Here is an 18,852-nt window from a genome sequence, read left to right on the forward strand (position 1 = left end):
TCTCCACCTCCCCATTCCAGCAGCCCCAGGACAATCTGCCCCAGGACATGACAACTTCTCATTACTGTTACAAGCACCCAAGCCAGGGCCATCCTGGGGCATACCACTTTCCCCTGGCCCTCAGGGAGAAGAGAGGACAGGAAGCAACTCGCAGCTGGGTTGCTCACTTGTCCCACCTTGGAAGGATTTTCTGTGTCTCTAGAAGCAAAGTGGATTCGCTGGGCCCTCCCCCGCCTCACCCCTCTGCCTCCTCCCCTCCCTCTGCTCTCTCTGGGGGTCACTTCTACTCCAAGGACTAACAGGGAACCAGAGGGAGGAAGGTGCAGCGGGGAGAGAAGGGGATGGCAGTGGGGCTGAAACTTGAGATCTTAGCCTTGGGGGGCAGGGGATGGGGGTGGAGGGAAAGAGGGAGACTGAGACAGAGACAGGAAAGGAGAGTTAAGTTGCATACGGTTTTCCAAAGCGGGCAGCATTGGAGCTTGGCGTTTGTGTGTACATGAATGTGTGTGCGTGTCGGCGTGCGTGTGAGTGTGTGCTCATGAGTGTGTGTGTGTGAGTGTGTGTGCGTGTCTGTGTGCTCGTGAGTGTGTGCATGAGTGTGTATGCGTGTCTGTGTGCTGTTTTCTTCCCTCCCCTCCAGCAGGGAAGCCAGGCCTCACTGGATAATCAGAGGGCTTAGAGGTGAGGCAGGCAAAGCAAGGTTGGTGCACACTTAGGGTAAGGGCAACGTGCGGCCAAGACTGAGGAAGGAGGAAGGGAAGGAGTGAAGAATAGAGGTGAGAGGGTGTCGGGTGGGGGTGGAGGGAGGCGGTGAGAGGAAGCGAGCAGAGCAGCCGTGGTATTCAGAGCAAGTATAAATAGCTGCCTGGACAGAGCTCGGCCAGACAGAGGTTTGTAGCTGCAGCTGCAGGCAAGCCTGGCCACCGTTGGCTGCAGCAGGACATCCCAGGCACAGCCCCTGGGGCTCTGAGCAGACACCCCTCGCCACTGCCACATCTTCAGATGCTCTCCCAGCTAGCCATGCTGCAGGGCAGCCTCCTCCTTGTGGTTGCCACCATGTCTGCGGCTCAACAGACAAGGCAGGAGGCGGATAGGGGCTGCGAGACCTTTGTAGTCCAGCACGGCCACTGTAGCTACACCTTCTTGCTGCCTAAGTCTGAGCCCTGCCCTCCAGGGCCTGAGGTCTCCAGTGACTCCAATACCCTCCAGAGAGAATCACTGGCCAACCCACTGCGCCTGGGGAAGTTGCCCACCCAACGGGTGAAACAGCTGGAGCAGGCACTGCAGAACAACACACAGTGGCTGATGAAGGTACAGGGCATGGGAGGTTTGCAGGGGGCAGAGGGTGGCTTTGGGGTCTGTCACAATCGGCAGGTGGAGTGTCCATCCCAGAGGCCTTCCCTGAGCATAGAGGGCTGGCTCTGAGCTGCACAAAGAGGAGCAGGGATGGGTCTGAGGCCACACAGCAAGATTGGGTAATATCAGCTGGCAACCTGGCTCTTTAACTGCCATCCCTTCATTCATCCAACAGAAATCCATTCAGCCCTGACCAAGGGCTGAACGGACCAAGCCATCCTGGGTGCTGGGGATACAACGGTATAGTATGTCTCCCTCTGGACTAGTGGGGGAAAGAGGCAATAAGAGATAATCTACTATGTCAGATGGTGAAGCATCTGACACTTGAAGGAAGAGGGCAAGTGGTGGCCCTGGGTGGCTGCTTGAGGTCAGATCATTAGAGAGTACATCTCAGAGGAGGTGACACTTGAACCCAGAGAACAAGGGAAGTGATAGAGTGGGCCAGGCAGGTATTTGAGGGAACGTTCTGCAAAGGGAGCAGCATGTATTTTGACCGTGAGGAGGGAATGCATCCGCAGCGGTGTGTGCCTGGAGAACCGTGGGGCGAAGGCCTGTGTGGCTGGAGCCGAGGAGAGGGAGCAAGGGTGCGGGGAGGTCTGAGAGGTGACAGCAGGGCAGGCCATGCAGGTGGCCGCTGCAGCCATCAGGTGCAAGGTACCGGAGGCCTGGAGCAGAACGGGGCTGGGAGGGGGTGTGGCCAGTAAGATTCTGGTGAGTTCTGGAGGTAGAGCCCATCAGCTCTGCTGGTGAATTGGATGCGGAGTGGGAGGAAGCAAGGAGCTGAGGACGCCACTGTGGTTTTGGCCCAAGACCAGGGCTGCTGTAGAATGCCCTGTCATGCTTTCGTCTTTCAGCAGTGTGAGCACCTACTGTGTACCCTCGGCGAAGCATTGACTACAGAGGTGTGCAAAGCAGGCTTGGCCCTGGCGGGGCATGAGGGCACAGGAGACATCCTGGGGGGTCTGAGATGGGACTCTTCAGAGTCCCTAAGTGAGAGCTACCAAGGAAAAGGAGAGGGACCCAGGAGACAGTCTGGGCGGTGACTGGGGAATGAAGGATGCAAACTAATTCCTGGAGTTTTAGAAGGTATTAAACAGCAGACAAGCTTGACAACTACCTCTGGCTCTAGGCAGGATAGCTGTCCTGGCTGCCTCCCTGGCTCCCTGCTAACACTGGGCCCCCACCCCCTATTCTCCACGCAGCAGACCAAAGAATCCCCATCAAAACCTAAGTTACATCCTCTCCCTCCTCCCAGGGCTACCATGCATCTGAATAAAAGCAAGAACCCTTACTCCCTCGAGTTCCCTCTCCCAGACTCCTACTTGGCTTACCCCAACCTCCTATCCTCTCCAGTGTCATCTCCTCAGAGGCCCTCCCTGCTCTCCCTGTATAAAATAGCCACCCTTCTTCTTCCACCCTTTATCCCTTCTGCTGGCTTTGTTGTTTTTTTTTTTTTCCTTAGCTCTTATCCCTACCTAATGTTCTTAAGAACATTTCTTTTGGTCTGTGAGCTCCCAGAGGGCAGGCGCCATGTCTCTTTTGCTCACTCCTGGGTTCCCAGGGCCTAGAATAGTGCCTAACACATAGTAGGTACTCAATAAATGTCTGTAGCATGAGTGAATGCATGAATGCATAAATGTTCTTCAAATCTCTCAGGTCCCAGGTCTCCATCCTGCTCCATGATGACACAAAATTGGCATTGATGGGATCCTGAGCCCAAAACCCATGACCTGGATCTCTCCCAACATCTCCCTGAGGGTCCATGGGTGTCTCAACTCCAAAGCTGCCTGAGACGACTCCCTGCTCTTCTCCAAACACCCTCCTCCTGCCTGTCTCTCTCTGTTTAGGGTGACACCACCACCCAGCCACAGGCTGTCTGTGCCCTGGGGGCTTCCTGTGGCTCCCACCTATCCCCCAGGCAGCTGGCCTAGCCCGTCCTGGGGCCTAGGCTTCTCTCATGGTCCATCTTTCTGGCTTAGGCCTCGTCATCTTTCCCAGGATGCTGTCATCACCTCCCACTGGGCCTCCTACCCCAAGTCTCACCTCTCACTCTCATCCATCTTTGAATCCCCTAGGTGTCGGATGCTTGGGAAACATTGGCTGAGAGCTGATGGCTTGAACTGATGGCTTGCAGGATCAGAAGGTCACCTGGTCCAATGCCTCAGCCTGGAGTGGAATGTCCTCTCCGGGCATCCATTCACCTAGCCTGAAAATTCTGAGCTGGGGTCAGTCAGGTCACCGTAGAGTGCCGTAGGGCCTAAGATCACTGATATGGGAGTTCAGCTGACCTGGCTGCAGGTACTTCCTTACCAAATGGCTACAGATGAGCAGGTTTCAGTCTCCCTTGGTTCATGTAAACAATAATTTCTCTCTGCCCCCTCTGACATTCCTGGTCCCCAGTGGGGAGTGCTTGCTACGTTCTGTGGCTGTGGCTGTGACCTTCCTCTGGTTCTTCTCTTGGTCCAGGCGTATCTCAGATCTTCTGAAACTCAAAGCCTTTTTTTTGCTTTTTCTCTAACATCTCAGAAAAGTTTTACAAAAGAGTTTTAAAATACTCTTATCTAATGGCACCATCAGCATCATCATCACCATCATCGCCATTGCCATTAGGGATGAACAAGCTCTCAGCAAGATTCTGTTCATCTAGACAGACACAGGGGAGATCCTTCCTGTCGTGAATCCCAGAAGCCATCATCTGCTCAGCCTGTGCCCCCAACTCCCCTCCTGTTCTCCCAGTGTACAGGTGAGGAAACAGGCCAGAGACGGAAAGTGACTTACCAGAGTCATGTAGCAGTGAAAGCCAATCTGGATTCTCACTCCAAACTGCAGGTTCTTTTTCCTGACTCTGGAAGGTGTCAAGGAGGCAAAAGGGAAGCAAGATCTAGAGAGGATGGGGTGCTCTTGGTGCTCCCTTCTACTGCAGAGTTTCCAAGTCCCCAGATACCCACTCTCTTTTCCTAGCATACGGCTTGCTGTGTCCTACTGCCAGTGCTCATCAGGCATGGGGAGAGCCCCGGCCTCACCCTTTCTCTCTCTCTCCTCTTTCATACTCTCCTCCCCTGCACTCCCCTTCCCTTTCTTCTCCATGCTCTCCCCCTCATTCTGCCTCCCTCACTCTCCTCTTCCTCCCTCCTGGAAAGCCCCTGCCCCAGTGACTCCCATCTGGAGCCAGCTCCTGGGGCTGCACATCAGCTCTGGGCTCTGCTCCACCCCCCTCATATGGATGAGAAGCTGCAGGCAGGAATATTGAGGAGGTTGGGGGACAGAGCCAGCTGCAGTGCAGGCATCTCTAGCTGGGCTCGGCAGCTCAGTGGCTAGTCACATGACCTCCTCTGTCCACCACGCCCTCGCTCTAGGACCCAGTGCTGGCCCTTCCCTCTCAGTGCCTCATCTGGAGGCTGGGAGGAGAGTGACAGCACCTACTCCTGACCCTTGATGTGGGGTCAATAGAAGCAGAGTAGGGAAAGCCTCTGCACACAGCAGGTGCTCAATAAGGGCTCCCGTGTGTGACTGCCATTCCCCCAGTTGCCCCAGGTGTCCCATCCAAGAAGTGCCATCCTCTGCCTTCTCTTCATGTCCCCACAGAATGATCCATTGTACAGATGAGGAGAATGAGGAAAACCAGGGCCAGACACAAGCCCCAGCCTCCCTGGCCCACCCCCACCCCCTGAGGGCAGCACATCTTCCCCAGTCTCTGAGCTCTCAGGGGCAGGGCTGACTCCACCAGGAAACTGCGAGTGAGAACTACTTTCTCACCTTTAGGGAGCAGCCAGCAGCTGCTGACCTGGGGTCCGTGGCAGCCCTCTCTCTGCCTATCTCCCTGTCTATCTCTGTCTGTCTCTGTCTCTTTCTCCCTCTCTCTCTCTCTCTTAAAGACAAGGTCTGGCTCTCTCAACCACACTGGGGTGCAATGGTGCAATCACAGCTCACTGCAGCCTTGAACTCCTGAGCTCAAGCGATCCTCCCGCCTCAGTCTTCCAAGTAGCCGGGACGGCAGACACGAGCCACTGTGGTCAGCCTGTCTCTCTATTTCTGAGTCTCTCTGCCTCTGTGGATCTCTCTTGGGGCGCTCGCGGTGGCCCTGACTCACTGTTGCTAACTCTGTGGGTGTCTCTGTCTCTGATTCTCTCTCCTGGTTGGCTATCAAAGTGTCTCCCCGCATCTTTTCCTGTCTCTTTCTCAGCTCCTCCTTTTCTCACCCCGAGGCCATCCCTCCCACCTCTACCTCCCCGGGTGTCCACACTGAAGACCCAGGGCACATCTGCCAAATGACCAGTGCCCACCCTGCAGCTGGCTGCTCAGCCGAGGCCTCTTTCTCTTCCTCTTCTGCACCCAAAGCCAAGCAGAGAGGGGTCAGGGGCTGGGCAGGGGCCTCCCAACCTGACGCTGCCCCAGCCTCTGCTGTTTGTTCCAGGTCTCTGACAGCAAACCTCAGAATAACTGGGCCCCTCGGCCTGGCAGTTGTGAGGCCCTGCCTAGCTGGGTGTGGGTCAAGAGAGCACCAAGGAGGAGTCCAGGGTGGGGTCCTTGCCCAGTCTGAGACCCTCCCAAACTGACCTGGTTTGGGAGTCAGGGTTCCAGTTGCCCCAGCCTTCCCAGGCTGCCCACAAATTCTTGGCATTTTCAGCCTTCAGTTATCCAAACAAGAAATGAGTCTCGGTGCCGAACAAAATATCTTGGGGTTTGATTTCCTAACCTCACCGCTGGCTCCTTTCTAAGCAGTTTGGGACTGGGGGATGGGGTGGGGGAAACAGCATCTGCTTCTTAGAGGAATGGGATTATTTTTCCAAGAAGGGGGCCTAGAAACAGCTGGCACAGATACCCTCGGCCTGGGGATGACCAGCTGGCTCATGCCTGGGATGAGGTGGGGGTGCAGGGCAGGCACCAGCAGCAGCAGCCCCCCTGACGACTTCCCCCAGAGGGACGGGTTTATTTGTTCAACTGGCTTGGCCAGCCATCCCACAGAGGACAGGGCCACAGAGGGCAGGGCCACATGTTTCTAGTTCTCTCCTCCCCGGCCTTAGAGCTCAGCCAGGCTGGGATGTACACAGACCTTCTTCCCCTTCTCCTTGGGCAGGAAATGTTAGAAAACAGGCCCCAGGTCTGCCCCCTAAGCCTGCACCTCCAGTCAGACTCTGGCCGCAGTTTGTTTGCATAACCTCAGAGCCAGCTCTGAAATGTCAGGAATGAACCTGAGAGTTGGCTGTGGGGTCTGGGGAGGACCAAGTTGGGGTCAGGAAGTCAAGTCCCAGGGGTACCACTCAAAGCTATGGGAACCCAGGGAAGCCACATATATCAATTGGCTCCTCTCTAAAGTGGAACTCAAAATACTCATGCCTCCCAGAATGGGTGGAGGATGAAAAAGCAGTTATGACGTAATGAGTAAGTACTCATTTAGTGAGCATTTACTGTATGCCACACACTGTCCTGGGTGCTTTATGTTACTGCATTTAATTCTCACCATGACCCAGTGAAGTAAGATTGCTTGTCCACTAACAGATGAGGAAACTGAGGCACCAAGAGATTAGGTGACTTGCCCAAGATCTTACAGCCAAGAAGGGCAAAGTCAGATTCAGCCATCTGATGCCGGAACCTATTATCTCAGCACTTAAGCCAGTTTCCTGTCCAATAAATAAACCATGTCCATGGTGGGCAGGTCCCTGGGCAGTAGTTGGGATGTGGAAAATAGAGGACCCTGGTCCCCAAAGGGGAGATCCATAGCTGCTAGATTTTTCTTCCCCCAGGAGCCCTTTGCCCAAGGAGAGCTTCCCTAGGGCTTTTCTGCCAGGGATGATTCAGGCAGGGCCTCAGGCAGCTGTGGCCACTCTGAAAAGCTGAAGGGCTCCAGAAGCTCAGTCTGGGTGTCCCCACAATTACGCCCCATTCTTGGCCCAGGGCCTGGGGGTAAATCCCACAGAAGCTGAATGTAGGCCCTGAGTCCCAGTTGACTCAGTTTGAATCCCAGCTCCACTGCTTACTGGCTCTGCCTTCTCAGACCATTGCTTTTCCACTCTGTGCCTCGGTTTCCTTATCTGTGAAGTGAGGACACTAACAGAAGCTACTTTGCAGGTTATTGAGGAGATTAAATGAGGCAATGCACATGTGGGGCTCAGTACAGGGCCTGGCAGAGAGTAAGTGCTCAGTAAACATTAGGATTCCAGGATTCACAGTGCAAGGAAGGAATCCTGTCATACCATCCATATCTTACTCTAGTTTGCTTTTGTTCCCTCAACTTTACATCTGTGAGATTATTAGCTGTGTAAATATGAGAAAGACCTGAGCTTCAGTTTTTCAATCTATAAAATGGAAGTGATGATACACACATTGCCTGGGTTTCTGGGTTTGCTGTGAGGCTCAAATGGCTGGTCAGGGGATGTGCCTGGCACTGCTCCAGCACGCAGAGAACCAGGAGATGCTGCTATTGTTTCCTCTGTCTTCTGGGATAAGTGCTTTGCTGTGGTGAATTTACATATGGGACTTTCTCTGGGCCAGGCACTTTATATGTGTCTTATAAACATTGACTCATAAACCTCGTGGCATCCTAAAAGGTGGGGACTGTTATGATCCCCATTTACTGTGGGGTAACAGAGGCCCAGGGAGTTTACACAGATAAGAAGTGAGGGAGGTGAGTTCATACCCAGGCAGACTGTCTCCAGACCCCACACTCTTAACCACTACGCAGACCACCTCTCTGTGCCCGCCATTTACAGATGGGAACGCTAAGCCTGGGCAAGGGAGTGACTCAATCACATTCACCCAAGGGTCAGTGGCAGGAGTTGGCCCAGAACCCAGCTGAGACCCCTGTTTCTCCTCTCCAGAGGCAACAAGATACATAGCATGCCATAAATGTCATGAAAAATTCATGCATCCTTTCAATTCTGGGACTATGTGTAGATGTGCACCCCCAGACTCCTGCCCCCCACCACACACAAACAAACACAAATGTGTATACACAGCTCTGAACTTAATTTGCCAGGTAAGAGTATTCATTCCTGCATTCATTTAATTGTCCCTTCCACCACTGTTTATTAAGGGCTTACAATGCGCCAGGCACTATGCAAGTGACAAGGATTTAGTAGTGAGCAAGGAAGACCATCCTTCCCCCTTGCCCCTGGAGCAGTGGGTGTAACTAACCTAGTGATTTCCCATGTGCAACGATCAACTGTGATATGTGCCGTGAAGGAGGGACCGAGAGATGCTAGGGGTGGATAATGGGTGCCTGAGCTTGAGGGAGGGAGGCACTAGGAAGAAGGACAGAGCTAAGATCTAAAGGCTGAGTTGGCAGTGGCGAGGCAGGGGAAGGAAGCAAAAGCATTCCAGGCACAGGGGACAGCAAGTGCAAAGGCCCTGGGGGTAGAATGGGCCAAAAGCAAAAGGCATTCAGTGTGTCTACAGTGCAGAGAGCGAGGAGAGCATGGCCAAGATGAGACTGGAGTGCTCGCCAGGAGCCAGACCAGATGTCCCTGGTCCTGACCCTGTTCTCCATGGAGGACCATGGAGACTGGGAACTGATGTGGCCACTTTTCTGTCCTGTCCTCACTGAGGATCATTCTGTGATAGACTGTGGACCTCTGGGCCTGCTTCTACCATCTTTGTCTGACCCTAATCTTATCCCTGTCACCCCATCTGCAGGATCAGCCTCAGCCACCAAGAAGGCAAGTTAGGCGCATAGAAAGAGCTCAGCCATTAAGTTAAAAATCTTCCTTTACCAGCTGTGAGTAATGCTTGGCCTTTCTGGGCCTTAGTTTACTCATTTGTGTGGGGAACAATCACCCTTTTCCTCCAGGCTGCTGGGGATCCAATAAGAGAAGAGGTACACACTGGAGTTGTACAGGCAGAAAGGCCTGGTGCCACGTGGGGAGATACCCCAGCAAAGCCTCCCTCCGTCTACAACATACTTTGCCCTATTTTCCCAAGGTTGAGCTGAGATTGTGGGGGTGGGCAGGGGCGCTGTCACATGATCACTCTAGCCAAGTGGCCTTGCAGAAGCACTGCCTGGTTACACCTGTGAAGAGCTACCTGTCCTTGGACAAGTTGTTTAACCTCTCTGTGCCTCATCTGTAAAATGGGTTGATAACAGGTCCTACCTTGGAGGGTGGCTGCAAGGACTTAATATACCTAATGGTTAGAATAGTGCTGAGCACATCATAACTGTTCAATAAGCATGTTGCCAAGTAAAATGGACACACCACCCCATTCTGTGACATTCAAGTGTCAGGGAGGTGAGCGATCGCAAACACCTTCCAAGATCAAGGTTGAAATATAGACGACCACCAAAGGCATACCTGAGCCTGAGGAGGCAGGGACCCTGGCAGCCCCTCCCAAGTCCAGATGGCAGAGGCAGGCCCTGCTCCCCTCCCTCTGCAGCCCCTTCCCCCACGCTCCTCATCTTCTCCTTGTGGCCTGTCACCTGGGATGAACCCTGGACCTGCCACCCCATGAGAGGTGAGGCTCAGGAGCCAGGGAAGTCCCAAATATTCCACAAATATGGGAAGCGCTACTGTGTGCCAGGCACTGTGCTAGGCCTCATGAACAAGGCAGACAAGAATCCCAGCCCAGACCCGCAGAGCACAGATCCCAGTGGCCATTTCCCTATTCCTTCCAGGCCCTCCTCAAGGAGGAAACAATGAAGCCACTGAGGTTCAGAGAAGCTCGTCACTGGCAGAGAAAGGAAATGGCAAAACTATTATTGCTGACTCTCAGTGCAGTGCTCCAGGCCCAGACCACACTGGATGTTTGGAGACGCTGGGCCTGTGTCAAAGAATTGAGGGTTGAGCTAGGGTTGAGAAGCTCATCCCTCCATGAGAGCCCGTTGGTCCCCAGCTCTCTCTACCCCTGGCTCTCAGCCCACTGGCTCTGCTTGCCCAGAGCCTGACCCGGAAGAAAAGCAATAGAATGTCTTGCAGAGAGGAAAACAATGAGGAAGACTTGGGCCCAGCTGCTCAGACAGGACAAGACAAACCATCTCAGTCTGCATTGAGCCACAGGGTGAGGGCCTGGTGCAGGTCTGGGGGACAGAAGCAAGGCAGAGGAGGAGGGGCCAACCCTCATAAATCACAAGTCAGCCCATTGTCATAATGAGGAAACTGAGGCCTGGGGATGGCAGAGAAGAGAAGCAAGAGGGTTAAACCTCTATAAGCTCTGGAAAAGCAGTATATTAGTTATCTATTATAGCATAACAAATTACCCTAAAACATTTAGCAGCTTAAAATAACAGTAAACATTTATTATCTTTCACAGTTTCTGAGGGTGAGGAATTCTGAAGCAACTTAACAAGGTAGTTCCGACTTGGGGTTTTTTCATGTGGTTGCACTCAGATATCAGCTAGGGCTGTACTCATCTGAAGGCTTGACCTGGGCTGGGGCTCAGCCTCCTGTGGCTGGTGAGCTGGCGCTGGCTGTGGGTAGAAGGCCTCATTTTCCCTCCAGATGGTTCCTCCCAAGGGCTGCTTAAGGGCAGACCATAGTGGCCTACTTCCCCTAGAGCATGTGGTCCAAGAGAGGGCAAGACAGAAGACACAATGCAATGGTTTAGCCAAGGAAGTCACACTAACATTTCTACAATATCTAATTAGTCATGCCAGCCAGTCCCGACTTGTTGAGAGAGGGGACTACACAACGGCATGAGCACCAGGATCCCTGGGGTCATCCTGAAGGCTAGCTGCCACAAGCAGCCCACTGAATGGCTAAGGGTGTGGTCTTTGGAGACCAAAGGCCTATATTTAAATCCAGTCTTTGCCACTTAGGCAAGATGCTCATCTTCTCAGTGCCTTCCTTTCCTCGTCTGTAAAATGGTGACAATGGGAGAACCAAGGACTAAATGAGCTGTATTTGTAGGGCCTTGGGGTCATGGCTGGGACACAGTAGCCCTTTAGATATCTTCCTTGGGAGACCCTGGCAGCAGTGCAGAGCCTGGCCTGTTCTGGTAGCTGCTCTCTCCCCAGCACCATGCCCAGGTCTCGGCACATCTGAATGAGTTGGTTGGAGGAAGTAAATGAGCACCAAGACTATGTCTTGTTCATTTCTAGAACATTCCTCCTACAGATACCCCAAGCTGACTCCCTCCCTTGCCATGGGCCTCCCTCCACTCCCCCTGGGAACCCTCCTGCCTGCCCCTCCCGTCTCTGTGCTGGTGTTTCTTCCCCTTTCTTTCTGCCCTGGCACCAGTTAGCTCTCTGTTTTCTGGCCTCTGTGGTCTCCACTGCCTTTGCCTCTCACAGGCTCCAGCAGTGGCTGGGCCTGGGCTCGAGGCTCCAAACTTGCTTCTAGCTGCCAAACAACTATTCAATGGAAATCTGGTGCCCCTTACACAAAACTGACCCATCTGTTCTTTCCACAAATATTTATTGAGGACCTCTCATGTGCCTAGCCCTATTCTAGGCATGGAGGATGTGCTGATGAACAGGGCAGACAAACCTCTGCACTCCTGGGGCTCTTCTGGTGGGGGAATTGGACAAATGACAAATGACTAAAGTGATTTCAGATGGCATGAAGTACCGTGTAGAAGCCAGAGTGGACACTGTGATAAACAGGTGGAGTAGAGTGGGGGTGCTCAGGGAATGCTTCTCAGAGGAGGTGACATTTTCAGGGAGACCTAGAAGTCAGAAGGAAGCTGGTGGGAGATGCTTTGGTGCTACTGAGACTGGGGGGTGTGGATGTGTGTTGGGAGGGGGTGCAATAAGCAACTCTGTGGCTCCTGTGGCCACCTCTGCAGACCCTAGGGCCTCTCCTCCAAAGGGGCAGAAACCACTAGGCACAACCTCTGCCAAGGGCAGTTTGTTAATGATAGTAAAAATCACAAATGTTTCGGGAAGCCGAGGTGTGGTGGGAGGATCGCTTGAGCTCAGGAGTTCGAGACCAGCCTGAGGCAACGAAGCAAGACCCTGGGCTCTACAAAAAATACTGAAAAATTAGCTGGGCCTGTTGGCACATGCCTATAGTCCCAGTTACTTGGGAGGCTGAGGTGGGAGGATCGCTTGAGCCTGGGAATTCGAGGCTGCAGTGAGCCATGATCACACCATTGCACTCCAGCCTGGGTGATAGAGCAAGACTCTGTCTCAAAAAGCAAAGGACCAAAAAAAGTGTGATTTCACTCAGCAATTCTGCTTCGAAGGATTTATTCCCCACATAGACTTGTGGAAATGTTAAGTGACAGGTGTACAAGGATATTTGTAGCAGCCCTGTTTGTGATGGTTAAAACCTGGAAACATCCTACAGGCCCAGCTAGAGGGGACTAGATGAGCAAACAATGGAGGCCCATAGATGGAATTGCAAGCAGTAACACTGTAAGAGTTACCTAAAGATGGAATTACAATGCTGAGGCAAGTCTACCTGGATGAATGTGGAACATGCTATGAATAATGTTAAGCAAAAGGAAGCCAGGTGTGGAACGGCAAGCTGAGGTTTTTGTAGCCTGAAGGGCAGGTGGTGGGATGGAAACACAGTTACTGCAGATGTATGCATAGCGTTTCTCTGGAAGGAAACTGAGGAACCTCCCTCAGTGGCCTGTAGGGAGGGAACTGTGGGTTGAGGCAGGGACAGAAAAATTTGTTTTTCACCTCACTCCTTTTTGTTCCTTGGAATTTTGAACAATGTGTTTATATCACCCATTCAAAAAATAAAATTACAAAGATTTACATTTAAGTTGAAACACACACACAAAGCTATGAAAGATCTGATCCCCCAGATTTTCATACATCTGGACCAGACCTGGCCATTAGCTCCTGTGTCTCCATTAGCCTCTGGCACTTTACTTTCCTGATTGGGACCTCAGTTTCCCCATCTGTGAAATGGAGGGGATGGGAGCTGAGTGGTCCCTGAGGGCACCATTTAGGTCTCCCCCTCACTAAATCTTTGCTCCCCAGATGTCTCCCTGACTGGGCTCCTACCCCTGGGGCATCCCTGCTAAAGCCCTTTTCCTTTTACTGTCAGGCCAGGCTCAAATCTCCACACCCTGCGCCACCCCAGCCATGGGGCTTTGGTTCAGCCTAGGACCTAGAACAGACTTCATCCCAATTCCCACACCGTCCCAGTACAGCCTGGTTTGGACTCTGTTCATTGGGGACTGTTTTACCTGTTTCCAAAGCAAAGAATTTTGTTCCCCACTAAAGGAATCTGCAAGGAGTCCTGGTCCTCTCTAAGCCACACGGGACCCACGGCAGGGTTTAGAGCAGAGGGGGTCATAATCTGACAGGTTGACCAGGACCTCACTGGCTATGTGTGGAGCATAGCCTGGGGGCCCAGGGAGCAAGGACAGATGCCGAGAGTATCAAAGAAGCTGTGATCCCCGCTAGAGATAATGGGGGCTGGGACTGGGGTGGAAGTGGCAAGGCTGAGCAGAAGTGGTCAGATTCTGCATGCGCCTGAGGGTAGAGACAACAGATTGGATGCAGGATGTGAGAGAGACAAAGGAAAGCAGGGTAGCTCTGAGAGGCTGGGTCTGAACAACTAGAAGGGTATAGTTTACTTAATGCACACCCCGATTCACAGAAACCCTGGTGCTTTGGGTCTGGTTCTGGAACAAGTCTGGGCAGAGACCCAGGAACTGGGTCAACAGGCAGAAGCCAGCAGCAGGGTTCACCCATCCTCTGGGCTCACTGGCTGCAGGGCTAAAGCCTGGGTCGTACCCTGGGTGAGGGAAGCACCACTTTTACCCACCCAGCCCCCGCCCTGACCCTCTTACACCCACCAGACCTGACCCAGCCTTCCAAATCAGTAGACCTGGGGATGAATCTAGCATCTGCAACTTGATGGGTGACCTCAAGGAAGTGACTCTGAGCCTGAACCTCCATTTGCCCATCTATAATTGGGGTCAACAGCAGAGCCTACAAATATCCAGACAGTCTTCCAGGCCCCAGAAGGCAGGCAAAGTCCTTGCACTGTCAGAGTTGGTAGCCTACTGGGGACACCAGTGAGGAACCTTGTGTGGGATGGGCCTTCAGGGGTCTTAACCTTTCCTGTACCTTGGGGTCCTTTGGCATCCAGTGACCCTCTCTCAGAAAAAAAAAAATTTTTTTTGAAATGTACAATTAAATGCATAGATTTATAAAGGAAACAAATTGCCTTGAGATGCAAATGTCAACATAACAGAAAACAGGTTTCTGATATAGTCCTATATTATTTCTGTATTAATGCACAAAATAACAAGACTGAGTGGTGGGTCAAGTACCTTCCATCATTTTGAGGCTGAGGTGAGTATACACAATGTGTCATAGATGTCCACAATCACTGCAATGAGACATTAGAGTATCTGTGGTTTCTACTAGTGACAAAGCCGCAGGCCCTGCTAACACCACTGTAATAGCCTGTGGCATATACTCACCACCACAGGAAAAGTTCATTTCAGTTAGAGGCTAGTGGGAAAAGAATGTCCTTTTTTTAGTGCAAGTTTACAGGTTCCTTGAATTCTATTCACAGATCCCTGGGGGTCCAGGACATCAGTTAGGGACTCCTAGTGTTTATATACTAGTTGTTAAATATTCTGTTAATATACCTGTATACACTCTCATTCTACTTTTAAAATCCAAACAATTTCAATACAGATAATGTAAAAAGAAAATGCCATCATCATCACCCTATTGAAACCCCCTCCCCTGAAGCAAATCGCTACTGTCAATAGTTTGGTCTTTTCGGTTTTTATATAAAAATACATCATTTGGATCATTTTTACACACAAATGGATCCACATTGTATATAGTGTTCTGCCTCTTGGTTTTTTTTTACTCACAAGCATGACAGGAACATCTTTTCAGATCAGCATCTGATGTAGCTCAACCTCATTCTTGCTTGTTTGTTTGTTTGTTTTAAGATAGGGTTTTGCTCTGTCGCCCAGGCTGGAGAGCAGTGGCATGATCAGAGCTCACTGCAACCACCTCCTAGGCTAAAGCCATCCTCCTGCCTCAGCCCCCCAAGTAGCTGAGACTACAGGCACGCACCACCACCTTCAGCTAATTTTGTTCTGTTTTTAGTAGACACAGGTTTCACCATGTTACCCAGGCTGGTCTCCAAATTCTGAGCTTAAGCGATCCACCCACCTTGGCCTCCCAAAGTCCTGGGATTACAGGTGTGAGCCACCGTGCACAGCCATCAACCTCTTTGTTTTTAACAGCTACATAGTGTCACATGCATCCGTGTGAAGAGACCACAAACAGGCTTTGTGTGAGCAATAAAGCTTTTTAATCACCTGAGTGCAGGTGGACTGAGTCCAAAAAAGGAGTCAGCAAAGGGAGATGGGGTGGGGCAGTTTTATAGGATTTGGGTAGGTAGTGGAAAACTACAGTTAAAGGGGGTTGCTCTCTTGCGGGCAGGGGCGGGGGTTACAAGGTGTTCAGTGGGGGAGCTTCTGAGACTCATTGTCCAGGAGAAGAAATATCACAAGGTAATGTCATCAGTTAAGGCAGGAACCAGCCATTTTCACTTCTTTTGTTGTTCTTCAGTTGCATCAGGCCATCTGGATGTATTCGTGCAGGCTTGGGCTCAGAGGCCTGACATTCCTGTCTTCTTAAATTAATAAGAAAAACAAAACAAAATAATGGTGAAGTGTTGGAACAGAACAAAATAGAGGTGAAGTGTTGGGGTGGCGAAAATTTTTGAAGGTGGTATGGAGAGATAATGGGTGATGTTTCTCAGGGCTGCTTCGAGCGGGATTAGGAGCAGTGTTGGAACCTAGAGTGGGAGACAGTAAACTGAAGAAAGATTTTGGGGTAAAGGGTGATATCGTGGGGTTGTTGGAAGGAGCATTTGTCATATAGGATGATTGGTGATGGCCTGGATGCAGTTTTGTATGAATTGAGAAACTAAATGGAAGACACAAGGTCTGAATAAGAGAAGGAGAAAAACAGGTATTAAAGGACCAAGAATTGAGAGGACCTAGGACATCCAATTAGAGAGTGTCCAAGGGGGTTCAGTGTAATTATTTACTTGATTGGCAAGTTTTTGGGCTCTGTCCTTGAATTTTTTTATGTTGTCATATACCAGGCCAGATTGATTTAGGTAAAAACAACATTCTTCACTTGGAAATATGCAGAGTCCTCCTTTTTCAGCAGTGAGTAAGTCGAGGCCTATTCCTGTCTTTTTATATTAATAATAAGAAAAACAAAACAAAATAGTAGTGAACTGTCGGTGTCATGAGGGGAACAGGGAGCTCTTCAGTCCCATTTGCAAAATGAATTTTGGGAGTAAGGAAAACTAGTGTGCATGTGCCTGTCCAATTAGCAGGTAGACACATGTAGGTAGAGGATCCACAGAGGAAGAAGAGACCTTGTGTGAGGCAAAACTGGAAATGCAAAGTAAAAAGATAAGAAGGAATACTAAAAGGTTTCTTGTACCCAGACTCCTAGGGATCCAGCTAGGGTGGCAGCCGTCAGAGGTTGTAATGGAGACTGATGGGGTAACTGCCTAGAAGAGGAGGTTCAATTTCCATGGTGTATGAAAAAACGTCGAGTATCTACAAGCAACCATTCACTGTTATTTACAGGGCTGGGCATAAGCAAACAAGAAGAGGGCCTGAAAGGAGAGTCTGAAGAGCAAGGGGAAGGTAGCCAAGGATGGAGTGAAATACAAGATAAATGTCTTAAAGGAAACGAGAGGTTTTAAGAGGTGGGCTAGTGGCTTGTAACCCACATAGAAGAGGTTATGAAAGGATGATAGAATGGAATGGGCCTGTGAGGCTGGAAGGAGGAATTTTCCTTGGTCCAAGAACCATTTGCCTTGTGTGGGAAGAGATTGATAGGTGGAAGTTTCAGTGGGAGAATAGGTGGGAGTGATGGAAAGAAAGTAAATCATGAGAAAGGGCTTGACTGAAGTAATAGGGGCTGTCCCTGAAGCCTTGTGGCAGTACATCCCAGGTAAGTTGCTGAGGCTGATGGGTGTCAGGGTCAGTCCAAGTGAAACCGAAGAGAGGCTGGGATGAAGGATACAAAGGAATAGTAAAGAAAGCATCTTTGAGATCCAGAACAGAATAACGGGTTGTGGAGGGACATATTGAGGATAGGAGAGTATATGGGTTTGGCACCACGGGGTGGATAGGCAAGACAATTTGGTTGATAAGGCGAAGATCTTGGACCAGCCTGTAAGACTTGTCCAGGTTAAAATGTCTCGGCCTAATAAGGGAACTGGGCAGGTGGGGATAATTTAAAAAGAGTGCATAAAAGAATGTTGTCCCAGGCCGGGGGCGGTGGTTCATGCCTGTAATCCCAGCACTTTGGGAGGCCAAGGCGGGTGGATCACGAGGTAAGGAGATCAAGACTATCCTGGCTAACATGGTGAAACCCCGTCTCTACTAAAAAAATACCAAAAAATTAGCCGGGCATGGTGGCAGGCACCTGTAGTCCCAGCTACTCAGGAGGCTGAGGCAGGAGAATGGCGTGAACCTGGGAGGCGGAGCTCGCAGTGAGCCAAGATCGCGCCACTGCACTCCAGCCTGGGCAACAGAGCGAGACTCCATCTCAAAAAAAAAAAAAAAAAAAAAAATGTTGTCCCAGTCGGCACCAAAGCTGGGGAGTTTTAAGGAGTCTAGCAGCCTGGCCGTCAATACCCGCAACAGTTATGGAGGCAAGGGAAACAGGCCCTTGAAAAGAAGGTAATGTGGAGTGAGTAGCCTTTGTATTGATTAAGAAGGGGACAGACTTACCCTCCACTGTAAGAGTTACCTAAAGCATCTGTGATGGTCCAGGAGGCTTCTGAGGCAATCAGGCAGTGTCAGTCTTCAGCCGTTAAGCCGAGAAAGTCTGGGAAGGAGTCAGTCAGAGAGCCTTGGGCCAGAGTTCCAGGGGCTCTGGGTGTGGCTGTTGGGCGAGTTGGACAGTTCGCTTTCCAGTGGGGTCCCACGCAGATGGGACACGGCTTAGGAGGATCCCCAGGCTGTGGACATTCCTTGGCCCAGTGGCCAGATTTCCAGCACTTGAAGCAAGATCCTGCGGGAGGAGGTCCTGGAGGAACACCTGGCCGCTGCGGCTTAGACGTTTTGAAGTTCTTGTGTGCTGCAGATGTGGCTGGGGTTTCTCTTACAGCCGAGGCAAGTAATTGCAACTCAGAAGTATGTTGCCACTTGGCTGCCTCTTCTCTATTATTGTACACCTTGAAGGCGAGGTTCATTAAGTCCTGTTGTGGGGTTTGAGGGCCGGAATCTAATTTTTGGAGCTTTTTCTAATGTTGGAAGTGGATTGGGTAATAAAGTACATATTAAGGATAAAATGGCCTTCTGGCCCCTCTGGGTCTAGGGCTGTGAAGCATATAACGGTAGCTGCTAAGTGGGCCATGAACTGGGCTGGGTTTTTATATTTGATGAAAAAGAGCCTAAATGCTAACTGATTTGGGAGAGGTCGGATAAAGAAAAAGGAGCATTAACCTTGACCGTGCCTTCAGCTCAAGCCACCTTTTTAAGAGGAAATTGTTGGGCAGATGAGGAGGGCTAGTTGCAGAGTGAAACTGTAAGCCAGTCCGGGTGTGAGGAGGGGAGGTGATAGAAGGATTATAGGGTGGGGCAGCGGATGCTGAG

The 18,852-nt window shown here is 51.1% G+C and overlaps 1 protein-coding gene across 2 annotated transcripts in view; it reads left to right on the plus strand.

Annotated features, from left to right (window-relative positions):
• Positions 1-882: 882 nt before the first annotated feature.
• Positions 883-18,852, plus strand: part of ANGPT4 (angiopoietin 4) — a 46,340-nt gene continuing 28,370 nt past the window's right edge. For both annotated transcript variants that reach the window (XM_054467657.1, XM_054467658.1), the window contains exon 1: positions 883-1,311. In XM_054467657.1, coding sequence (XP_054323632.1) covers positions 1,003-1,311 — 309 coding nt within the window. In that variant the 5' untranslated portion in view covers positions 883-1,002. The remainder of the gene's footprint in view (positions 1,312-18,852) is intronic.

The sequence above is a fragment of the Pongo pygmaeus genome, chromosome 21 (genome assembly GCF_028885625.2).
Source record: "Pongo pygmaeus isolate AG05252 chromosome 21, NHGRI_mPonPyg2-v2.0_pri, whole genome shotgun sequence".
Classification (NCBI taxonomy): Eukaryota; Metazoa; Chordata; class Mammalia; order Primates; family Hominidae; genus Pongo; species Pongo pygmaeus.